This window comes from Lampetra planeri, chromosome 7 (assembly GCF_965212315.1).
Source record: "Lampetra planeri chromosome 7, kcLamPlan1.2.h2, whole genome shotgun sequence".
NCBI classification, from domain to species: domain Eukaryota; kingdom Metazoa; phylum Chordata; class Hyperoartia; order Petromyzontiformes; family Petromyzontidae; genus Lampetra; species Lampetra planeri.
Window position 1 is genome coordinate 10,316,598 of NC_136113.1, and position 23,033 is coordinate 10,339,630.

The 23,033-nt window shown below is 46.2% G+C and overlaps 3 protein-coding genes across 7 annotated transcripts; 2 read left to right on the forward strand and 1 right to left on the reverse strand.

Moving 5' to 3' along the window:
- Positions 1-36: 36 nt before the first annotated feature.
- Positions 37-6,386, forward strand: CCT4 (chaperonin containing TCP1 subunit 4). Its single transcript, XM_078596278.1, has 14 exons — positions 37-338; positions 2,495-2,547; positions 2,732-2,821; positions 2,996-3,104; positions 3,200-3,342; positions 3,605-3,726; positions 3,841-3,973; positions 4,091-4,230; positions 4,401-4,497; positions 4,588-4,695; positions 4,838-4,968; positions 5,104-5,338; positions 5,667-5,780; positions 6,181-6,386. Exons 1-14 carry the CDS (start codon positions 227-229, stop codon positions 6,193-6,195), a joined length of 1,602 nt encoding a protein of 533 aa, XP_078452404.1. The 5' UTR covers positions 37-226; the 3' UTR covers positions 6,196-6,386.
- On the reverse strand, positions 6,145-14,605 carry COQ6 (coenzyme Q6, monooxygenase). 2 transcript variants are annotated; one of them, XM_078596280.1, is made up of 12 exons: positions 14,344-14,605; positions 12,873-13,007; positions 11,656-11,714; positions 11,239-11,365; positions 9,731-9,927; positions 9,502-9,609; positions 9,172-9,234; positions 8,948-9,055; positions 8,026-8,228; positions 7,666-7,781; positions 6,828-6,994; positions 6,145-6,460 (listed from the first exon to the last, which is right to left on the reverse strand). In XM_078596280.1, exons 1-12 carry the CDS (start codon positions 14,567-14,569, stop codon positions 6,431-6,433), a joined length of 1,539 nt encoding a protein of 512 aa, XP_078452406.1. In that variant the 5' UTR covers positions 14,570-14,605; the 3' UTR covers positions 6,145-6,430. The 2 variants fall into 2 exon arrangements, with proteins under 2 accessions (XP_078452406.1, XP_078452405.1); XM_078596279.1 differs by having other exon boundaries at positions 8,933-9,055.
- Positions 14,606-16,866: 2,261 nt separating this feature from the next.
- LOC144719930 (uncharacterized) lies at positions 16,867-22,526 on the forward strand. Of its 4 annotated transcripts, none has more exons than XM_078596281.1 (7): positions 16,867-17,059; positions 17,910-18,289; positions 18,395-18,677; positions 18,807-19,411; positions 19,611-19,775; positions 20,799-20,996; positions 21,704-22,526. In XM_078596281.1, exons 1-7 carry the CDS (start codon positions 16,910-16,912, stop codon positions 21,816-21,818), a joined length of 1,896 nt encoding a protein of 631 aa, XP_078452407.1. In that variant the 5' UTR covers positions 16,867-16,909; the 3' UTR covers positions 21,819-22,526. The 4 variants fall into 4 exon arrangements, with proteins under 4 accessions (XP_078452407.1, XP_078452409.1, XP_078452408.1 ...); XM_078596283.1 differs by having other exon boundaries at positions 18,395-18,653; XM_078596282.1 differs by having other exon boundaries at positions 17,925-18,289.
- Positions 22,527-23,033: the final 507 nt, after the last annotated feature.

The window sequence follows — 23,033 nt, forward strand, 5'->3', positions numbered from 1 at the left end:
ACCAACATGGCCGCGCGATGCTTCGGCTCCGCCGTGGTCGAGGCGCCGGCCCGGGCCCCCACCACCTCCCCCACAGCTCTTGAGCACCGGCGTCTGGAAAGTTCCTCTTGTGAACGCGCCTCGCTCGTCCTCAATCCGCCGTCATCCGCGCTCGCCGAGCCCCGCGACACACGCCGACCGAAGCCGCTCGCACCCGCCTCGTCCTTGCCCTCGAGTTGGAAGCAAAATGCCCGAGAAATCCGTGTCCGTTCGAGGCAGCGGAGGGAAGATGGGAGGCGCCTACCAAGACCGCGAAAAGCCGGCCATGATCCGCTCCAGCAACATCTGCGCCGCCAAAGGTGCCAGTGCTTGCTGCTGGGTTGTTCTCTTGGTCTCGCAAGCCGCGTGGTTTAATGAGGAAAACACGGCTAATGATGTCGCATTAACTCGTTACGTCGTGTTGAATTTTTGGCAGGAGACTTGACGCGTGCTCATTGACAACCCGCAGCTTCCATTCATTCGCTGTTGTGCCCATCCCAGTCAACGGTGGCTTCGTGGGCAATATGCGTTTTAATGTTTTTAACGAAGATTGAGAGCAAATTTGTAACAATCTAAATGTGTGGACCATGCTGGTTATGCCACCTTGGCGTGAGATTTGTTAGACGTCAGGACGCAGCTAAGCGGCGTCGGTGCAGCTGTCCAATGTCAGATACATTGTTACGTTAAGGGCGAGGCCACAAGTCTGATATGGAAACACGCAACACAACGGCTCCGTTCTTGCAGTCCCATTAGATTGGATTAGAGCCACCCACCCGTTATGGGAGAGAGGGGTGATAGTTGCTCATACTTCACCGTAGATTAAAGTAATTTTGAAAAGACACTCCTACCTTGAGCATTGAGAAACAATCCTTTCGTTTCCAATTCTAAAATGGGGCCTCGTCAATGTACCGGTGTATGTAGTTGAGGACATGGATTTGCTTAATGAACCCCAATACGATTAATCTCAAGTCGAGGTGGATACAGCAAGGATTAATATCCAGTATATGGGCGTTTAAGTCAATGTTGCCTGTGTAATAAACATACGATGCAGCGTTAAATGCACCCGTGTGACGGGAGTCACGGTCATGTTTTCATGAAAATGTGAGTAGTGATACCAGACGAGTAAAGTAAATGCTGTAATGAGTACTTGTTTTTAAAATCCATGGTCAAAATTGGTTTGAACTCGGGACATAGAGCTTTAGGGGCTGTCTAAAAGTAGCACTTTTTCAGGCTGTATTTTTCTTTAATAGTTCCAGTTAAAGCTACAATCATCAGCTTGCTAAATGTGCAATCATTGTGTTTTTTGTGAAATGCCTTTATAACATTCCCAACCCTACTACACATTTGGCGTATTGTACACACGACATGGGTGTTTTTTTACGTCCCAAGTACAGAGGTCAAGTGTCAACTCAAATATACACGGGTTCGGTCCAAATAAGGCAGGCAATTCTTAAGTAGATGGAAGGGAAAGTGACATTACATGTTTTTGTTACTAAAATTACAATTCCTACCCAACGTGTAGCGTATTCGGTAACCTGGAAGAAAGCTGCAATGCTTTACGTTGTCAGCTGAAACCCAAAAGCTTTGGGTGTTTGTCGCTAGGGTTACGTTTTCAGGGGCGTCACAAAGTAGATGTGTTGTACGCGTCAAATGCGCGCTTAGACCGTTGTGAAGGTGGATAATTTGTGTTTGTTTTCAACGTCCTATTTCGGAGGACCTCATTATGTTTGAACTCTCACGGACACGTTGCCGTAGTCTACTGCGCTGTGCTTCGTGTTTCCTCTCACCCCTCATTGGACATTGCACACATTTTTATATGAACCAAAATCCTAATTCGACGTTTGCCATCATTAGGGATTTGAAATCTCTTTTAGCGAGACGGATTTCTAAATTAACTTTGGTGTTCACATGGGACAAATAATACACAACTGCGACAGTTATTATTTAAATGCACCCCCCCCCCCCCCCATGTAAAAACGTGAAATTTTGTCTCATTCCTTAATTTACAACCACTTTGGACACGGTTTATTAAGTGCAGGCTTGCATTCCTGTCTCCGATATCGACCTGGCATATTAAGCTGATGGCCAAAGCATCTCCCTTTTTTGGATATGTAATTGCCCCAATGTGGTACTCCTTTTAATGACCTTTGAGGAATGAAGTTGACCCCTCAATTGTGAATCAAACACTAATCATAGTAGCACCCAGCTGATAATCTGCTAAATGATTAGTTGTTACACTTAGCTGAGTAATGTTTGATATCAAGTTTTCTGTACTATAGACTTGTCAACTTGCACCTGTTCAAGTCTAGGCTCAAGACCTTTTCTCCTGGGCCTATCTCTAATATAGATATGCCCACATTCTGTCCAATGTTTTGAATTGCATTCTCATTTAGATGCTATATGAATCAGTATTGTGTGAAAGTTGAGGTTTTTCTCCGTGCGAGGACTCAAGTCTCTTGTGTGTGTTGCTTCACAGCGATTGCCGATGCAATCCGAACAAGCCTCGGACCCAAAGGCATGGACAAAATGGTATGAGAGGCAACCCTAACGTAAATTGCGGTTTCATAATTAACTTTTGTCTCATGAAGTTCACAAGACTCATTGGCAATGTTATGAAAGTATAATACTATTAATAATCTTGCACCACGTATACAATAGCTTTAAATGCAGTTATATGCTTGTCATTAATACCATAACTGTAATTGGTGATCAGATCCAGGACGGTAAAGGTGACGTCACAATTACCAACGATGGAGCCACCATTCTTAAGCAGATGCAAGTGACGCACCCTGCAGCCAAAATGGTGAGTGTCTTTCGTGTTAAAATGGTTTGAACTATGAACTTGATGTTCACTAACACTTGCATTTGAGCAGGTTCTACAGGAAGAACTATGCCGTTGTAGATTCTTGGACCGGTTTGCTTGTTGTAGTTTTCTTACAAAGGATGACTTATTCCATTACTGGTTGTGTCCTTGTAGCTGGTGGAGCTCTCCAAAGCCCAGGACATTGAGGCAGGAGATGGCACAACTTCTGTTGTGGTCATTGCTGGAGCTCTGCTGGATGCCAGTGCAAAACTGCTGCAAAAAGGTATTTTGCACGTTTTAAACAGTTTTGAAATCTTCCATTAAAGATGAGGTGAGTTGCACACTTTTTTTTAATTACCACTTATGTCATCTATGCAGGAATCCACCCAACAATCATCTCCGAGTCATTCCAGAAGGCCCTGGAGAAGGCTCAGGAGGTTTTGGAGTCAATGTCCTTGCCTCTGGAGCTGTCTGATAGACAGTCCCTCCTCAACAGTGCGACCACAGCTCTCAACTCAAAGGTGGGTCTTCACCTTTGGTTATCTGATAGGCCAAGTGCAAAGCCTGCCAAGTACATTTTTTTAACAAAACTATCCGCAACCGTGTTTGTCTTTACACCACGTTGAGCCCCATCATCAAAGACCTAAAAAATTACAGCAGTTTACATTTATTGGGCTGCTGTATAAACTTGGTTAATTGGGTTGCTGGAGAGTGGGATGGGTGTAATCTGAAATATCGGTAAGCGCAGCAGGTGTTTTCAGTGTTTTTTTCTTACCTGTTCAGGTAGTGTCCCAGTACGCCAGCTTGCTGGCACCGATGAGTGTGGATGCTGTTATGAAAGTGATCGATCCAGCCACGGCCACCAGCGTTGACCTCAATGACATCAAGCTCATCAGGAAACTTGGGTAAGAACCTAGCTGTTTGCTCAGTCTTGTATATTTGCTTATTTCAGTGTAGTTCACTGAATCGGTATGAACCTATTTATCTGTTTGTTTTAATTGCCTTTGTATGCTTTTCAGGGGAACCATCGACGACTGTGAGCTCGTGGAGGGCCTGGTTCTCACGCAAAAAATCTCCAACAGTGGGATCATTCGAGTGGAGAAGGCGAAAATTGGCCTCATCCAGTTCTGCCTGTCCCCACCCAAGACTGATGTAATTAAATTACATATATAATTGGTCTTTTTTACATATAGTTTTATCATGGAAAGTCCAGTTTTACAATGGGGAGTCCAGTTTTAAACATTGAAGTTGGTTGTGGCCGTTTTACAGATGGAGAACCAAATCGTGCTGTCGGATTACACCCAAATGGACCGTGTTTTGCGTGAGGAGCGCACCTACACCCTCAACCTGGTCAAGCAGATTAAGAAGGCGGGCTGCAATGTACTGCTGATCCAAAAATCTATTCTGAGGTGAGCTGGGCTGAGAGCATCACTGCATTATTTTACTGTGGAGCTGAAATACTTTACATTGTGTCAAAGAGAAGTAACATGAATATTTGTTTGGAGTTGCTTGAAATTTACCATCACTCACCAGAATGGATTTGCTAATCGCAGCACATTTTTTTTGCGATTTTATTCAGAGATGCTCTGAGTGACCTGGCACTACACTTCCTCAACAAGATGAAAATAATGGTGGTGAAGGACATTGAGAGAGAGGACATAGAGTTCATTTGCAAAGTGAGTAAAGGTTGAAAATAATGTTTTCCATTGATTGTGTATTGATATTAAAATGCGATGTGTTAACACTTAATATTACATTTCCCCTAGACAATTGGTACCAAGCCCATTGCTAGCGTGGATCACTTCACTGCCGAGATGCTGGCATCTGCTGAGCTTGTGGAGGAGGTCAGTGTGGGCAGCAGCAAGGTGGTCAAGGTATGTGTACAAATTCAAAATTCAGCAAAATATTTTCATCATCTCTACAGCACCCCATACCTTATTTTCTGCTCAAATGTAATAAATTACCCCTCCGCATTCTTGAGAATTGGACATTACCGACCAAGGCGTCTTTCTGCAGGTTACAGGGTGTGCGAACCCGGGCAAGACGATGAGCATCCTGGTCCGTGGCTCCAACAAGCTGGTGCTAGAGGAGGCAGAGCGCTCTCTCCACGATGCCCTCTGTGTCATCCGTTGCCTGGTCAAGAAGAGGTGCGGAAGTGTAGTGCACCGCACACAAGCCGCCACCCTTGCTGTAAGCATGTGTTAACGCTGCACGCTGGTTGTGAAGGGAACGTGAAGCTTGAGTTCTGCCTCCCCGTCCTCTTCCCTGTGTGGTAATCACAGGGCCCTGATTGCTGGAGGCGGAGCCCCCGAGATCGAGCTATCACTGCGCCTGACGGAGTACGCGCGCACGCTCAGCAGCATGGAGGCGTATTGCGTGCGTGCCTATGGCGAGGCCATGGAGGTCATCCCCTATACGCTGGCTGAGAACGCAGGCCTCAACCCCATCAGCACGGTCACAGAGCTGAGGAACCGCCATGCCCAGGGCGAGAAGACTGCTGGCATCAATGTCAGAAAGGTCAGTGGCATGCTGTTGACCACACACGCATGTTGTGCCATGTTAAGTAGATTTTTTGTTGTTCCTGATTGTCTAAAGGGTCAAGGGTGTATCGCATATATTGTTGGGACACCAATTCAGTGCAACTATGAAACATAGCTTCACAGCTAAATGACCTGTCAATATACTGCACATATATCCACATGGTGTATTTTGATAGTGTTCAAAGGACCATGGTCTCGTCAAATAGAATACTGATGAATTATCGTTGGTCATGTAAGTTTGAATTTACTTTAATTGCTGATCAGTTCATTTCCACTGAAGTCCATTTGTTTGTGATGGCAACTAGGGTGGTATCTCCAACATCCTGGAGGAGCTGGTGGTGCAGCCCCTCTTGGTGTCCCTCAGTGCAGTCTCCCTGTCCACCGAGACGGTCCGCAGCATTCTCAAGATCGACGACATAGTAAGGCACTCTGAACCACGAACCCAGGCCTGACTTACACTGGTCTACTGCATTTGAGTGCATATTTATGAATGCATTTGAAATTGTTTGTGCTCCTGTGAAATACTTGTATGATCACACATTGAAGACCGATGGGACCCATGCATAATCTAAACCAGTGGTTTTCAGCTTTTTTGGTGTGGCAGCCCCCAATCAAGACCACTAGTCCCTAGACCCCAGCCCCCCTCCCCCTGGTGTGAGAAGGCTGGTCCTCAACATGTTTGCTGCACAATACCGAAGTGATAAAAAAAATTTACTTGTGCATTGCTGCTTAATATCCCAATTTATTAGTGCACAAAATTGCAGAGATCACCTGGTCATGTAGTGAGTGTTTAATATGCTTTTATTGTATCTTTTTCAGGTGAACGCCAAGTAAACATCTACATTTAAACATGGTGAACACGACATGGCAGGAACAAAGTAGCTTCCACATTGCGTAGAAAACAAATATTTTATTTGGCTGCAATAGCCAAATTGTTTGAAATGATCACATTGTCTTGTCTTTTTATTAAAAGAAACAAGTCACATTACACTGTTGAGCACTGAATAAAAGCTGAGATTACTGAAGTTGCAGCTGTCCTGTGCAAATTCCATGACTTGCTTCTCACCTGCTATTGGTTGGCATGTGCCATGATCTGGGTCTGTCAAGAGAAATGTACAATGAGGTTTTGTTAATCCAGTGCACATTTAAATTGAAGCACAATAACTTTGTTCACTTCAGATTGGAGTATTACCAACACCAATTAAAGGCAGATTCCCAAGTGGGGTATGATTTGCTTCCCTTATTGTGGCATTTCAGGATTGCAATTATTAAATTATTTGTATCTTGTAAGGATAACAACTCAATGGCCACGTGTACGCACATGACATACAGCCAAACAATTTCAAACATCAATTCTTACACATTCTAGCTATGCATGTGTAATAAGCTTAATGCCATGAATTGATGCATTGTGGCACCCTTTAAAAGTCGCATTATCTGGTATAGTTGCTGGGGATGACACGCACCTTGAGAAAAGGCAGTGCATTGGTGGCCTGAAGACCCAGACTGCGGAGCAGAACCACAGGCCCGAGTGTGGTGGAGTATAGTCGCTTGAGGCCGTCAATGGCCAGCATGGTGGGCAGGTTTTGCCTTTGCTGGGTTGTCTCGTACTTGCTCAGGTGTTGCAGAGAGCCTGAAGAGAAAATTGAGAGTTATCTCCAATCCAACTTTAATTTTAAAATAATTCTGCTACTTCCATTTGAATTGCACACTGAACATGCTAGAATGTGCTTTCAAAAGCCAGTGTTTATCCCTACAAGTATGATAAATGCAAACAAGTTAACATTTGCATACTTCCATAAATGGTAGTACTTTATGCTAATGTACCTTGCCTGAAAAGCAGCCAGTTTACAAAATCTGGTATAGAACTGTTTCAGAGCTGTTGCTGGTGGATGATGGTAAACAATATACAGGCGTTTCTGGGAACCTTAAAAAATTGGATTGTCGTTAATCCCATAGATGGTAGAAATGGGACATCACTTGCTGATTTGTTTTTCCTTTTATCAGCCATATTTAACAGTTGTATCGATAAAAATCCAGGAAAATACTTGAACAACAAAAGCCCAATTCCCAGTCACGTCGGAAACCACTGTTCCAAGTGTTCCGAATCTTGTCCAAAGATGCAGCGTAAATAAGTTTCTACATTGGAAATCGATCCATGGTGGCATATAAACAAATGTGGATCGTAAATTGGACCATCGCAAACCGGGGACTGCCTGTACTTCAAAGAAAACGCCTATGGTTTCAATACAAAGGGGTAGTCCTGTGAAACCCGCATGTTAGAGCAGGGCTGTGCTGGCTCACCCAGGTCGCTGCCATCGTATGCGGCTTGGCTTAGCACATCGCGCAGGCAAGCAACATCTCCAAAGCCAAGGTTGACCCCCTGACCCGCCAGTGGGTGAACGCGGTGTGCTGCGTCACTGTTGCAAATAAACACAGAGGTTTTAAAGAAACCCACATGGTCATAAATCGCGAGAGGAAAGCAGTTGATTTGAAATTTGCTCCATGACATCCATACACAAAACATTTCGTACATGTTAAAAATAATATTTCCCCAGCGCTTTGATAAATTGCTGTGATGCAAGATCACAAAGACAAGAAATGAATGTGTGCATAGTAAAAGTTCCTGAGATGGTGAGCCCTCAGAAGAACAGGCCACCTTACCCGATGAGGGCGAGGCGAGGTCTGACATAGTTTGTGGCATGGCCCAGTCCCAGTGGGAAGGACGCCCGGCTGGCTGGGTCCACACCCGACACGCTGGGAGGCAGCTGACGAACTGAGGTCCCCCAAGGCAGAAGTACCGTGAGCAGGGAGCGGAACACGGAATTTGCCGTGTCCACAAGTTCAGAGCGATTATTCTCGCTCCACTGACTCGGGGAAAGGGGGGGGAAAAAAAAGGGATTTTAAGCACGACTTGAAAATGGTGTAGTAAAATTCGAGGAACACAGCTATGCAAGTGCAGAAATCCATTCTCAGCAGTAGTGCAAAAAGCATTGCCTGAAAACTTAACAAAAGTGGTTTATGAGGATGAATTAATTTAACAAAAAGACTTGCACCGTTTACTTATCAATGAAAACGTGGAATAAAATCAGACAATAGCTGCAGCGACTACAAGCATAAAGCACGTATTACACCATAAAGTACTTAAATTGCTTTGCAGACTGGACATCAAATATGCAGCCTCGGTTAGCCGCATCAAGACGTGAATAATGCTGAGCTCTCTACAAAATAGATGCCAGAACTTTTTAATGTGCAAAGTCTCATAGCAATTAAATATTTCCATCACTCGAAGCTTAGAAATCTTTAAGGCCTGCTTTAAAAAAGATGGAGGCTCTCATTAGTCTATTTTAGTTTAATAATGCAATGATTAACCATTAATTTTTCTTGATTTTTTTACACGCACATGCTGTTTCCCCATCTGCATTGTGTGACTTTGCAGAAAATGACCTGCTTAGTTTCTCATTAAACAGGCTTCCTCTCGGCAAACCATTTGTGATGTCAAGGCTGTAAAGCAGCTGTGCTGCCTGGTATTTAAGGGGCTTAAAGGTGTTACAATTTGCACGGCACTTGCATTTCCTGTGCTCACAAAGGCGGAGTTGACAGCGTCGACAAATTCCTCGTGGCCTGCAGCGAGAAGCTCCTTTGCGTGTTCATGTGACGTGGACCACACGAGAGAGCTCAGCCGCTCACTCAGCTGAGACACAAAATGACGGGGTTACCGGATTGACTTAACATCTCTCGCTGCAGTCTTAAAATGGATCAGGACAACCTTTTAATATTAAAACGTTGACATCATGCATTTATATTTACCGGCAGCATCGCGATGGGGCCTGTGGGCAGGAACCTCTGCCAAGCAACGTTGTTTTCCGTTGGCTAAAAAAAGAATATAATATTCAAGCATCTGATGAATGTTAAATCCGTTTAAAAACAATGTGAAATACATATAAACGCTTACACTCACATTTATTTTTATTACAGTCCACAGTGTTACATTTCAACTTAGTTTTTCTGTGCCTTTATACAATTTTACAAGACATTACCACAATTTAATCCTGATATTTATTTGTGCATAGCAACACTTTGGCATGCAATCTCATTCCATAGAGTATAATACACCACTAGTTATTTCTTATAATGCACCTCTGAAAGCTGAAGAGTGGCCACAACGGCTGACTGGTCATAATTCCACCGCACTGTGTGGATGCCAGCCGACTCCCTTGCCATCGAGTTGGGCCCATCTGCACCGATCTGCACCATTCTCAGACAAAAAACCAAAACAACAAATGCTCACCTAGCTAAATGAAGGTATGCAAGTTGGTTGAGCGATAGCCCAGCACACATTCAATGGCGTGGATAGGGAGGGACTCACCACAAGTTTTGTCCGCAGGATGCGTCCATCCGCCAGTGTCACGCGTACCCACGAGCACCCAGATGCCTCCTCTTTGTTCTTTTCGATTAACTCAGGCCCTTCTTCGGCCTCCTGTCGCTTCTCAGGAGCCATGACGGCCAACGAGTCAGGCCACTCGTACTTCACCACCCGAGTCTTGTAGAGAACGCTGACATGATCTACCACACACCACCAAGCACAGCTCTATATAATCACCATCATCCATATGATCCTTATGGCGGTACCCCGGGGTACCAAATAATACAAAATGGCTGAAGCAATTAAATATTTTATTTCTGGGACACTTATTTTTCCAGGGGTGTACTTAACTGCACGGCTGGGGTAACCAATCAATCCGAAATCAGTGCTGCTCTGTGATGTCGAAACGCCAAACATTTGCATAAAAAATCCGTTATCGAAAAATTCTACTTTGAATAGTGCATCTTGTACAGCTCGTCGAGATGAGTCGATTGCCGCATCGCCGACCATCAACAGACTAAAAATGACCGCATCACTGACATTATGCGAGAGCCAGGGTACTATGGTACCCCGGGGAACCGCCATAAGGTTCATATGTCCAGTGTTTCTTCCAAAAGTGATGACTTTCTAAGAGCATCTGCTACTGGCAAGCAGTGAGTGAATGAAATGTTGGGAATAGGTTTTCCCCTTTTTTCTTGCAACAAAACAGGTGTTAAGATGTTAAAACACCAAACTGAAACCTTTTACAAGGAATCATGTCTGCATTAACCACAATAGTTGTGGTCAGAATGCAAACAAAAAACATACTCTGATAATATATGCATTGTCTTTGAAACTGATTGGTCCACACCAGAGACAGCTTTCTTTTGAGCCTAGTCTCAAAATGGTGTTAGACCAGAGTATGCCAAAAGGTGTACAGCACAAAGACAATGCACTATCAGAGTAATGAGGGCTCGGGTGAGCATCTACATCATGGGACCTCCTTTGCCAGTACCAAAATATGAGAATAGGTTTTCCCCTTTTTTCTGGCAACAAAACAGGTGTTAAGATGTTAAAACACCAAACTGAAACCTTTTACAAGGAATCATGTCTGCATAAACCACAATACCAATCAGTTTCAAAGACAATGCATATATTATCAGAGTATGTTTTTTGCTTGCATTCTGACCACAAGTATTGTGGTTAATGCACACATGATTCCTTGTAAAAGGTTTCAGTTTGGTGTTTTAACATCTTAACACCTGTTTTGTTGCCAGAAAAAAGGGGGAAAACCTATTCTCATATTTTGGTACTGGCAAAGGAGGTCCCATGATGTAATGAAAATGTTGTTTTGCAATTTCCAGATTTGCAGCAATTATACTCATTTTGTGGGGGAAAGGCTGCGTACAATGCAAAAGAAATCCAACATATATATACATACATAAATTGTCCCATATGGTCAACAAACACAATGTAAACGGAGTCATATTTAATTGTAAAAGCAAAGGATGTGGTTTCCATGGAGACAGCACCAGAAAGTGTCTCGAGTTGCCTTGTGAGAGCTGCCATCACCACATCGTTCTCCACCACATAGCCCATGTCCTCTACAAGGTCCTCTTTGTCGAATGTGATGAGGGCATCTGAGCAGGCATCCCAAACCTACCAGTGGAGAGAGGTTGAGGAAAAAGGAGATCTAAGGACAACCTGCATCATCATCATCAACATGACATCAATTAATTCGTGACCCAGCAAACGCTGAAGAATTTTTTTATATTAGCAAGTACTCTTGGAAGCGATTTATGATGGCTACTGCTAAATATAGTTTTGTTTATTTTTAAAGACAACTTCCAAATAACAGCTCCTGCTGTGAGCTCTTTGAATATACAATCATGTGTCACTGACTGTGAACATGTTAATGCACCTGTCCTTCAAAGCCCTGTGGCACTTACCTGCATTCGTTTAAAAGCCTTGCTTCTCATGTCGCACACATGATCCCAGGCTCCGACATCTGCAAAGCGAAATGTGGTAAACAATATGTAACTTATACTCTAAAGTCTCAACGAATGGGTTCGCAGACGTGTATTAATGCATGAAAACAGATTAAGCTCAGGATACATGTGTAGTGAGTCCAACTGAGTCGCAGACATTGCCTTGGGAGCAACACTATTTATTTAACAACTTTACATTACATCACACAATCTACACTCGGGTATCAAATGCCCCTCTAACCACGCTATGGCAGAACTAGACACGGTTCACTATCCCGGCCCGGACCACAAGCTGGGTCCCAGACCGCATGGCTAGAGGCTTCTTCTCCCCGACGTGGATCTTCGTAACACCAGCACACGAAGCACCCCGAGCTCCTCACGGGCCCCGTTATATCCCCCTGGGCTGGGGCTGGCTTTCGCCCTTCGCCAGTCCACCTTCCAGATCTCTCGAGCTCTTTCTCAAAGGCTCCCGAGAGCTCTTTCAGACCACGTGACCGCCCAGCAGTACTCGTCCACCGTTGGCCCCCCTCCAATATCATCCGGTCAAGTGTCAGTAGGTCAACCAGCGTATCATGCCCCAACGTAACCCTGCCTGGCTGACGCTCCCTCTCGCTCCATCACCAGGAGCCCGCACCGCACACTGCTCGCGGTGCTTCCGCGCTGACCAGGGCTTACCCAAGCCCCGCTATGGCTGGTACTACGCCCCGTAAGCGGGCTACACATAATGTCAGCACATTATCCGCCGTAGCTTCGTAAGCCTGGCACCACACAGTGACAGTCACTACACATGCATTGAATCATCTACGAATGGATATATTTCGATTCGCACATCTTGCAATGAGTGTACGTTACCTCTGTAGCCACCAGTGGCCAGATTTAAATTCACCACGTAATTATTGTATTATTCTTCAACTTAATTCTTACCCCAAATCATGAAAATCGTTGAGCCTACTCTGTAAGTTATCACGGTTATGCTATTAAGTTCTCCAAGGTTGTACCGTGTTGTTCAGCATGTATGACATTGACCCTTCTGGGCGGATGGACGAGGTGTAACCGGTACATCCCTAGCTCCGATCAGCACCTCCAATTAGCACTGTTGAATACGTACGGTGTGAAAGAAGTTCTAAATACATACACATAGCTGCCTGGCTGTGGAAATGGCGGCGTGCGTCTCTTACGGTCAAGCAGCGTGATGGATCCTGGGCTGAGGGCGCTCACACGGTTGCTGTAGGTGGGAGGCAGGGTTCCAAATTGCTTGGGCTTTCCAGCTTCCAGGAGGAGAATCCGCTTGTCAGACAGCACCGGATCAGTGCCTGCCAGCGAGAGTTGGTGTTAAGATGTGTGGTATTGCATGTAACTTTTGTTAATTTTAAAGTGTTTTATTACTAAGACTAGTAGCCCACAAATCCTTTGGACGTGACCATCCGTATCTCCCTTCCCTCCAGCAAAACTTTTTCCAAATATAGTATAATAGTATGAGTGTATCTCACGCATTTGTGGGGGATACACGGCCGGGGTGGGTAGGGTTGGGGGGAGGCTGGCTGGCTGGCTGCTTGAATCCAGCTCAACACTGTGGTGTGATGCGGGTGATGTCATCACGCAGATGTGCGAGTTGACATCACGACCGTGCACGCGCATTTGCGCGCCAGCCAGGCAGGAATCCACGCAGGAAGCCAGACAGCATTTTTTCTAATATAGTATGACGATAATTCTAGATTTGAAGCTTTCGTGACTGCAAGGATTCATATTCTTAGGTTTTTTCGGTAAAGTCACGTAGACGGAGGCTTGTGTTGCCTCCGAAACGTCGTGATTTTTATTTTATTTTAATTTTACTTTTATTAATTTGAATTTGAATTTTTTTACCTACGTGACTTTACCGAAAAAACCTCAGAGTATGACGATATATTTGGGATTCCATGGCCACAATCAGACTACTGTGTCTTATCTTTACATTTCCATTTATGAAGGAGATGTTGATGTTCTGATTGAGTTGATTGTTACACCAGTGTCTTTGAAGAGGACTGTCTGAGCCAAGAGGTGCGATTTTTGGGTCTATAATTAGGTATTTATTCTGGATGCCTGCGGACTTCCAATTTATCTCAAATGCAATAATGGGGCGACCGTTATAGCGAATGAATTAATTACTCAGTTAACACATTAACATGGGTCATTATCAGCCCATGGAGCAATGAGCCCGCGGAGCCACGCGTACCTGCGGCGAACATGCAAACAAATACATGCTCTGGTAATATATTGCATTGCCTCTTTGAGACGGATAAGGGGCTGACAGGTATGGATTTATATCGAGCAAAGCAACCGACCTCTGGCGCTTGCAGGCTGCATTGCCATGCCCTCCTGAAGCCGGCGCGTCCATCTTACCACGGGTGTGAGAGAAAACCACTTGGGCCCAAAGTCAACTTCAACGCGTTGCAAAACCGTGTACCGTCATAAAAAAAATTCAAAGTGCATTCAAATACACTTAAAACACACACGGGCGTCGTTTCCCCGAAATCGCACCGCCAGTACAGCATTGCAACCCCCCCCTCCACCCCCTACGCAAGTTGGCCGCAGAGCATCTGCCAACGAGGGGCCCACGCGCAATGCAGGTGGTGGCGGTCGCGACGCGTCGGACAACCAGGCCTCTCTCACCGAGCGCGCACGCCAACGCCGTGCCCACCATGCCGCCGCCGGACACCACCACGTCGTAGTACGGCTCCACCTCCTCCTGCTGCTCCCCGTGCCCCACGCCCCGAGCGGCGTGGTGACACGGCCTCGCCGCCGCGTGCTGCCGCCCCGGGGCGCACAGAAGCCGCGGCAGAGTTCGCGTCCAGGCGCCGCGCAGCGCGCCCCGGCACAAGGGCACGGAGGCCGCCATGAGGACAGCTGCTGAGGCGGGGGGGAGCTCGTAGAGCGCCCCCGGGTGGCGGCTGCGTTCACCGGAGCACCCCCCCCACACCCCCCATCCACCCCCCCTCACACCCCCCACCCAACACCGCCCCACCCAACACCCCACGCATCCCCCCCCACAGCACACCCCCCACACCCCTACGCCCCACCTCACCCCCCCCACTACCCTCCCCTACGCCCCACCCCCCACACCTCCCCCCTACACCCCCCACTACCCCCCCACACCTCCACCCTACACCCCCCCACTACCCCCCCCTACGCCCCACCCCCCACACCTCCACCCTACACCCCGCCTACACCCCCCTACACCCCCACCTCACACCCCCCCACCTCCCCCCTAGACCCCCCCTACACCCCCACCTCACACCCCCACACCTCCACCCTACACCCCCCCTACACCCCACCTCACACCCCCCCAACTCCCCCCTACACCCCACACCCAGCCCATTACATCGCGAACGCAGATTGGCGAGGGGAGCTGCTGTACTGACATTGCGATTGGAGGTCGCGGTTTGATTGACGAAGGCGTTCAAGTTTGTTTGGAACGGATGAAGACCATTGGTTGGTCGGATGTCATCTACTTCAATAATAATACTGGTAGGTACCTCCTGGTTCCACCAGCCCACAGGGGCTGGGTGGAGAGGGGAGGGTGGGGAGGGGCTGGGTGGGGAGGAGCTGGGGAGTGGGAGGGGTGGGGCTGGGTGGGGAGGGGCTGGTCACCCCGTGGTGCCCTTATAAAACTCAACGTTTAACCTACTCACGCCGGCTTGTGCCCGCCCTCACAGTCGGGCATATTTGCGGAATACACCACGCCGCCGTTGACCCTGGCCATTGACCGAGCAACCCAACGTTACTACCAGCTCCCTCCGCAGGAATGTGTTTTTGCATTTGAGGTGGAAGATGTGTTATCTCATACCCGTCAACCCATTATCAGTGCCCTACTTTATTTCGGACCAATTCAGACCTTATTGGTCACCCTGTGCCCCTTATAAATCACAACGTTCGTCCTAAAAAGTCCCATCACAAGGAAGAAAGACAAACAAATACGTTGTAGACAAAAAATATTTACAGAACATGAAGATCTTCTTGGTTCTTTCGGTAAAGTCACGTAGAAGGGAAATAATAAAATAATAGAAATAAAACATACTAAAATACAATTCTCACGACGTTTCGGCCACAACGCAAGCAAAAAAATAGAACATGAAGAACTAGTTGCATGTGCAGAACGTGAAGAACCAGTGGCATCTACATCTCCAGAACGTGAAGAACCAGTGGCATCTGCAGAACATGATGAACCAATGGCATCTGCAAGAATGTGAAGAACCAGTGGCAACTACATCTGCAGAACATGAAGAACCAGTCGCATCTACATCTGCAGAACATGAAGAACCAGTGGCATCTACATCTGCAGAACGTGAAGAACCAGTGGCAACTACATCTGCAGAACATGAAGAACCAGTGGCATCTACATCTGCAGAACATGAAGAACCAGTGGCATCTACATCTACAGAAAATGAAGAATCCGTGGCATCTACATCTGTAGAACACGAAGAACCAGTGGCATCTACATCTGTAGAACATGAAGAACCCGTGGCATCTACATCTGCAGAACGTGAAGAACCAATGGCATCTACATCTGTAGAACATGAAGAATCCGTGGCATCTACATCTGCAGAACGTGAAGAACCCGTGGCATCTACATCTACAGAACATGAAGAACCAGTGGCATCTACATCTGCAGAACATGAAGAACCAGTGACATCTACATCTGTGGAACATGAAGAACCCGTGGCATCTACATCTGCAGAACGTGAAGAACCAGTGGCATCTACATCTGTAGAACATGAAGAATCCGTGGCATCTACATCTGCAGAACGTGAAGAACCCGTGGCATCTACATCTACAGAACATGAAGAACCAGTGGCATCTACATCTGCAGAACATGAAGAACCAGTGACATCTACAGAACATGAAAAACCAGTGGCATCTCAATCTACAGGAGGTTATACCACTTCTAAAGCCATTCCCCGTATTTAGTGTACACGCCGTACAATCGATAGGAGTAAAGTTGGACTTACGAACATATCTCTGGAAGCTAACTAGTTCGTAAGTAGAGGAGTCCCTTGTGCTGTCATAGGCGACGTTTCGGACAATAGCTCATCGGTATTGCTAGCCCCTCCCCCTCCTGTGTAGCCCCGCCCCATCGTAGCTAGCCCCGCCCCCCTCCGCCACTAGCTCCGCCCCCTCCGTCGCTAGCTCCGCCCCCACGCATCCCCGGAAGTGGTCGCCGAGAGTCGCGAGCTTGGCCATGGAGTCGTCGCCTGCCGGGTCGGGCTGCTCCGGGTCGAGCCCTCGCCGCTGGTCACCCCGTACCGGCCCGGGGTCAAGGGAACCCGCTTGGGACATCAGTGAGGACAACGACAGCGACGACGGCAACAACCCATGGATTCAGCAGCAGGTACAGACTTGCGCCCCGCTGAGATTGCACGAACCAAGTGGACTTTTTAACTCACCACTGTTGGTGTCTTTGATAGATAAACGATCGCGTGGACGAGTAGGTGAGCGGCGGGGGGGGGGGGTAGCTGTCTATGTGTGCGGTTGTCGTGGCTTCTGCTGTCCTTCGTCTCATCGCTCGTGGTCCTAGTGTCATGTCGCTACTGCTCTGGGTCTCGTCCGCGTTGGCGCGTGTTGATTGCCGCTGACCGCCACTTCCTCCCCCTTTTGGGTCCCACAATTCGCGTTGTTTACGGTTGCCGTGGCGATGCTGAGCGTTCACCGAAGGCCTCCATATGCATGGGAGAATGATGCAGCTTCAACATTAAATGTCTCATCGGGCAGCCGCACACCGAGGCTGTGCGCGTGAAGCTGCCAGACACGAGTTAGAAGCTTCGTCAGAAGGAAAAAAACACACAATTTTGAGTTTTATAGAGCTTTTTTGGCACTTTGCTCATTTGTGCTCATTGTTTACATTTGCTGCTTCGGTTGATACGTGTGCAATGATTAACAGGTCAATTAGAGATAATACCTGGGGTTTTCCTGAAAAGAGATTGACGTTTCAACTGAATGGTCTTCCTAAGGAAATTACAATTTTCTTCCACGAACAGGAAGTTAATTTAAGAGGGCCAGCCCGCAGAAAAGTCGAACTATCTCTCGGTGACAGGTTACAAACCTCTTGTTACTTTTAATTAACCTCATATTTGTCTTGATTCGGGAGAAAAAAAGGACATTAGCTTTTCTTCATTCAACGGTGACTATACAAGTGGAAAATTATTATTATCGAGTCAGAAAATGTGACTTCCAACGGATAGTTTTCTCCCACACAGAGCACCGGGAGAGACCGGACCACAAGTGTGGAGGACACCTTCATTACCAGGAAACTGCTGGACTCACTGCTGGCAGAGGCGGTGAGTGAGCATTCAAGTGAGGCCTTCGCCTTCAAGCTGCAGGAACTGCAGACGCTGCAGGGCAGGCAGCTCGCGCGTGTGGAGGCTCTGAGCCTTGAGCAGGGACATCGCCAAGGCCACGACGGTTCGGGGCAGGAGGCCAAGGAAGGAGATTCCATCTGCTCTCGAGACCCACAACGTCCTCGCGCCAGGTGTTCAGTGGCCGACGAGTCAGAAGACGGTCGCAATGAGTTTATGCCGGAATTGGCATTTGGGGTGAACATTTCTGGCACCAGCAGTCACAGGTGATTGAATAGCTTTACACGTTACTGCATCGATATATTTACGCTCGTGTATTAATGTATCTTTTGAAAACATTTTGCTGTTTTTATGCATTGTCATTCCTGCAGATTCCAGCCGGAACTGCCGAGAGAAAGCTCATCCCTACACGATGATGCTCGGTGGAGCAACCATTCGTTGGAGGAAGGAAGCAGCTCAGATGAGCATGCAATGTCTGATGGAGAGGACCTGAATGTGAAGCGCCGTGCCGAAGGCAGAGACGGTGTTCCTTCACTTCTCCACCACATGTGGGAAGGGTTCAGCGTCGATGATTACGCGCCCTGCGAGAAGCCAGAGCATGTCCGAACCACGTCCGAGTCATCGACATCAGTGAGTAGAAAATCTGCTACAAAGGTATCGTGCCACAAGCACAGAAAATTAATTCGTCAAATATGTTGGTAAATTGAGTGGAAAATAACTTTGCATATCTTAAATAAGTATTGAAAGCAGGGATTTTATGAGCGTTTTGAAATCATCTGCCAGAAACCGATGGAGTGGACACCAAAAATCACGATTCCCGAGCCCTTCGGTATGACGGTTCGGGAGGAGGAGAGGAGGCGGCACGGGGTGAAGTCTCGCTCGGCCCGTCGTCTGGAGAAACTCGTGCAAGAGCAGCAAAAGCAAGAAGCGCAGCTGGAGGCCCTGAGAAAGAAACAATTCCGTGCCACTCCAGTGCCAGCTCACACTTTTAAGCCGTTGTTCACTGCGATGCACCAAGACAACCGCCAACCAAATAAAAAATATAACACAGCCTCGCGGGATGACAAATCAACGACAAAGATGCAGCAGGCAGAGGTGACGGGCAGAGGAGACGCGGGGGAGCACCGTGGATTTAAGGCCAAGCCTGTGCCACGCAGCGTGTACGACCCCGCAGTTGCCGAGCGGATCAGGGAGGAGGAGCTGTACCGGCGAATTCGCATGCGCGTGCGAGCAGACGAGACCCTGAGAGAGTCGGCGCTGCCGGGCGGCATGGCTCGCCGTGCAGCCTCTCCCAAGAGGGCTCGTCATGCCTGCTACACAAAAAGCAAGCAGAGGGACCAGTGCAAGCCCTCCATTCCAACAGCATCCAGTTCCATACAAATACACAGGTAATAGATATTTAGTTCACCTTGGTGTCCAAACTCCTATAATTGTAATTAATAACATCTATTTATTGTGCATAGATTGTAATATTTGGCCTGTATCCATAGATGGCTTTGTAATGGTTAACCTTACCCCACACATAAGCCAGCTGTTGACGTGCTGCAGAACGTTTAGTCAACGAATTCATGGCTCTACCTTGTGCAGGGAAACTCCTAAGGATCTGCTCCAGAAGAATAACCTCCATGAAGTGACCATAGGTCACAATGGCAACAGTCGAACGGAAACTCTCGTGGGAGGCCACATGCCGGGTGTTCACATCATGTTTGAGGAGCAGAGTCAGGACGACTCCGATTCAGGACGTCGGTCGAGGTACAAAACGTGCATCTGGTTCATGCCTTGTGACAGTGATCCCACAACTTGCGTTACTGACAATGTTATTCAACAAACATCACATTTTTAGATGCTAAAATAAGAAAATGTGTTCTTGTGAAATAATAGGAATAATTTTTGTCAAATTCAACGCTTAGAAGTATAGCCATTTTAACTCGGAGGCTTTCGCGACCAATATCATCCATTAGAGGTTATTTTGGGTTAGATTGCGTAAATATATGGCGAATTGCCCGATGATGCTGGATGCAATTACCTGCGAAACGTCGTACTCAAATTGTAAATGTTGTGGATTCACGCTTCAACACACCGGTGAGCTAAAGCAGTGAACTATTTGTCTTTTGTCAACGTGACACTTTTTTACTGATTGGCCGTGTCGGGTGGTGGAGGTTTACGACACATTTATAAATAACGCGATCTAAACCCAAAAAAGTTGATTATGAATATGTCGTTAAAACCCGCCATTACCCGACATGTTCTGTTTACGTGACAATCCTTTCTAGTTGGCTGTGTCTGGTGGTGGCGGGTATTAACGACACATTTATATATTTACACGATCTAACCCAAAAAACCCTATATGATGGAAGTATAGCCATTGTTTTCCTGTCACTGGTGGTAGACGTTTTGGCCAACTTTTCAGGAAATATTTAATTTTACATTCAATCGCAAATGTGCTGCAGTCCAGTTGGATGAGTCATTGGAATTTGAGAAATGTTGAGTACATATATGCAGTTTTAAGTGATTTGAATTTCAAAAGATTGTGTAAAAAGGCAAATATAAAATACCATTATCCCTTGCTTTCGCAGACTTTGAATTGTCTCATTTGCTTCGGTGACAACTTAATGCAGTGAACCACAAAATCTTGTTCAAAATTATTGTTATTAAAAATACGTCGATCTTACAGAAAAATTTAGTAACTTAATGACAGTGTTTGAAGTGAATATGGGTGTGAATGCACTCTTTCTGGTCCCAAGTGTGATTTTACGTTATGTACCCACTCAACAGTGCATCGTCATCATCCAGTGTGGCAGATGAACCCACGCAACATCGGGGACCCGCACAGCATTGGCCCCTCACTCCCTCGCAGGCGGGTGGTGGAGTGCGGGTTGGATCCCGGTCCCGTGGCGTGGCCAAACACAGGGACAAGCGGAATTCATTGTCGCTCAGCGATGAGTGGGACAGCGACTACACTGAAGACAAGAGGTGTGCATGAATAGAAACGGAGCTTTGTGTGTTCTGAAGTGTGGTGACTCATATTTAAACTAAACTATATCTATTTTACCAGGTAAGGCCCACTGAGCTATGTAGCTTTTTTTCAGAAGCGACCTGGCCACAAATGATAGCTCAACGAAGTGGCTTATAAAATACTCTAAATGTAAAAATGTGGAGGGAAAAAAAACCTGTGTACCAGGCGTGATAATTAACATCTCGGCAACAGATTTAACTGAAATTTATTGCACTGGAGAATCTCAATTACTTAAGAATTACTGTCGGCACACCTGTAAATGTTGTGGATTTGCTCTCCAATACACCAGTGTGTTGTACTAGTAATGAATTGGCATGTTCTGTGCACGTGACAAACCTTACTAATTGGCTGTGTCAGGTGGCGGCGAGGTTAACGACACATTTACGTGATCTAACCCAAAAAACCTATATTATGGATTTCATTACCTTGTCGACATTTCTGCAGATTTGGTAAAACATGAAATTATGGACCAAAGGGGAGTTTGACTACCATTAACCCTGCGTACAAGTAACGTCTAAGCCTCCCTTATCTCGGGAATATTCGTAACCCCTGTACAAAAGCAGTGGCATTGTGCAGGTTTTGTAGCAGTTTCGTTTCATTGGTTATATTGCACTTGTTTGATTGTCTTCAAGCGAGACTGGTACTGCATTGTGTGTGCACACAGGATCACACGGACTGAAGGAAGAAAACAAAGAGGCCAGCTCGGGTTCCACCCCTCCCAGAATGAGCGCTCCATCTCTTGGGAGGATGGATATATACGCAAGGACATAAGACAATGACATCCTGAAAAAAAATATTTCCCGTACAGTTAGAACAGTTGCTTAGCTGTCTATAATGGTATCATCCATTTTTTTACAGTTTTTTTGAGACAGCAAGTTGAACTGCGTGGTTGCTGTTGGCAACATACTGCAATTGTATGCTTAAAATTTTCAACTTAAAAGCTTGAGTGATGAACAGCACTGACAGACGCATTACACCTGATGTTGGTGAGAACTTAGGACGTGTGTGTCGCCAACATTGGTGGACGTTTGGAGGTTTAGGGATACAAATCGTAGGAAATAAATCTTCATCCTACCAAGTCGGTATGTGTGTGTATAGTTCAATTGACCTTGCTAAAAATGTGTTAAATTATAATTATTTAATAGCGATGATGATTTGTTTTTAATATTGTGCCGGGGCATCAAGGTCACCCTTTATTTTTGTAATTAGAAGTGAAGTTTAATATCTGACGATGGGTAAAAGTAACCAATTTAAATTGTGCTCAAAAGCAACCTGTGTACACGATTTAAATTGTTTTGCATTTCAAGATTTTTGTCAATTGCAATTTTTGGTATTAACATTCCACGTTAATGTTTGTCAACACATTATTTTCATCTATCTTCGTATCTTAGCAATCTGTGAAATGTAGCACTAAAGGTAAGCAACTTGTCTTCACAAATTAGGCTTGCAGTGTATTTGTACAACGTCTAAAACAAAGCTACACAACACATTGTTGGTCTGTCTCTTTTTATCCAGTGTTGGATTGCAGTCGTAGTTTAATGCAGTTGCATCTGCAAATAGATATGTGAATCACGGGCAAAGGAGAAGTGTGTGTATATATATACAGGACGTTGTATGTGTGTAGTAGGCAGTAGCGTAACAAGCGTGGGGCAGGGGGGGCCTTTGCCCCCGTGGCCAAAGCTACGAGTTGGGACCCCCTTGACAACCGCCATGAGATATGTTTTCAACAACAGTGCAAAGGAACAAAACCTTATTTAAAACGCGGTTAAAATTAATTTACGTGAAAATGCTTTCATTTACGATTAATGTTTTGATTTAATTACAGCAGTAATGTAATATTGCAAAGTGGTGTTACTGCGACAGTTGTAGTGGCTGCATTCTGCGAAGGCGGAGTGCCCCTACAGCGTTAAATATCCAAGACCGTGAGTGCAAGAGGAGCGGCGATATTTAGCCTCGGTGAGACTAATCAAATATTGGGGGCCCCACCTGACCGA

Bases quoted from the DNA above. Each gene is read 5' to 3' on its own strand.
- CCT4 (XM_078596278.1), top strand. From the start codon at position 227: ATGCCCGAGAAATCCGTGTCCGTTCGAGGCAGCGGAGGGAAGATGGGA. The intron at 2,548-2,731 runs GTATGAGAGGCA...ATTGGTGATCAG, and splicing joins CCAAAGGCATGGACAAAATG to ATCCAGGACGGTAAAGGTGA. The intron at 4,231-4,400 runs GTGAGCTGGGCT...GATTTTATTCAG, and splicing joins ATCCAAAAATCTATTCTGAG to AGATGCTCTGAGTGACCTGG.
- COQ6 (XM_078596279.1), bottom strand. From the start codon at position 14,569: ATGGCGGCCTCCGTGCCCTTGTGCCGGGGCGCGCTGCGCGGCGCCTGG. The intron at 11,366-11,655 runs GTAAGTGCCACA...CTCCACTGGTAG, and splicing joins AGGCTTTTAAACGAATGCAG to GTTTGGGATGCCTGCTCAGA. The intron at 6,461-6,827 runs GTGCGTGTCATC...TTCTCTTGACAG, and splicing joins ATGCACTGCCTTTTCTCAAG to ACCCAGATCATGGCACATGC.
- LOC144719930 (XM_078596281.1), top strand. From the start codon at position 16,910: ATGGAGTCGTCGCCTGCCGGGTCGGGCTGCTCCGGGTCGAGCCCTCGC. The intron at 17,060-17,909 runs GTACAGACTTGC...TCCAACGGATAG, and splicing joins ACCCATGGATTCAGCAGCAG to TTTTCTCCCACACAGAGCAC. The intron at 19,776-20,798 runs GTACAAAACGTG...CCCACTCAACAG, and splicing joins GATTCAGGACGTCGGTCGAG to TGCATCGTCATCATCCAGTG.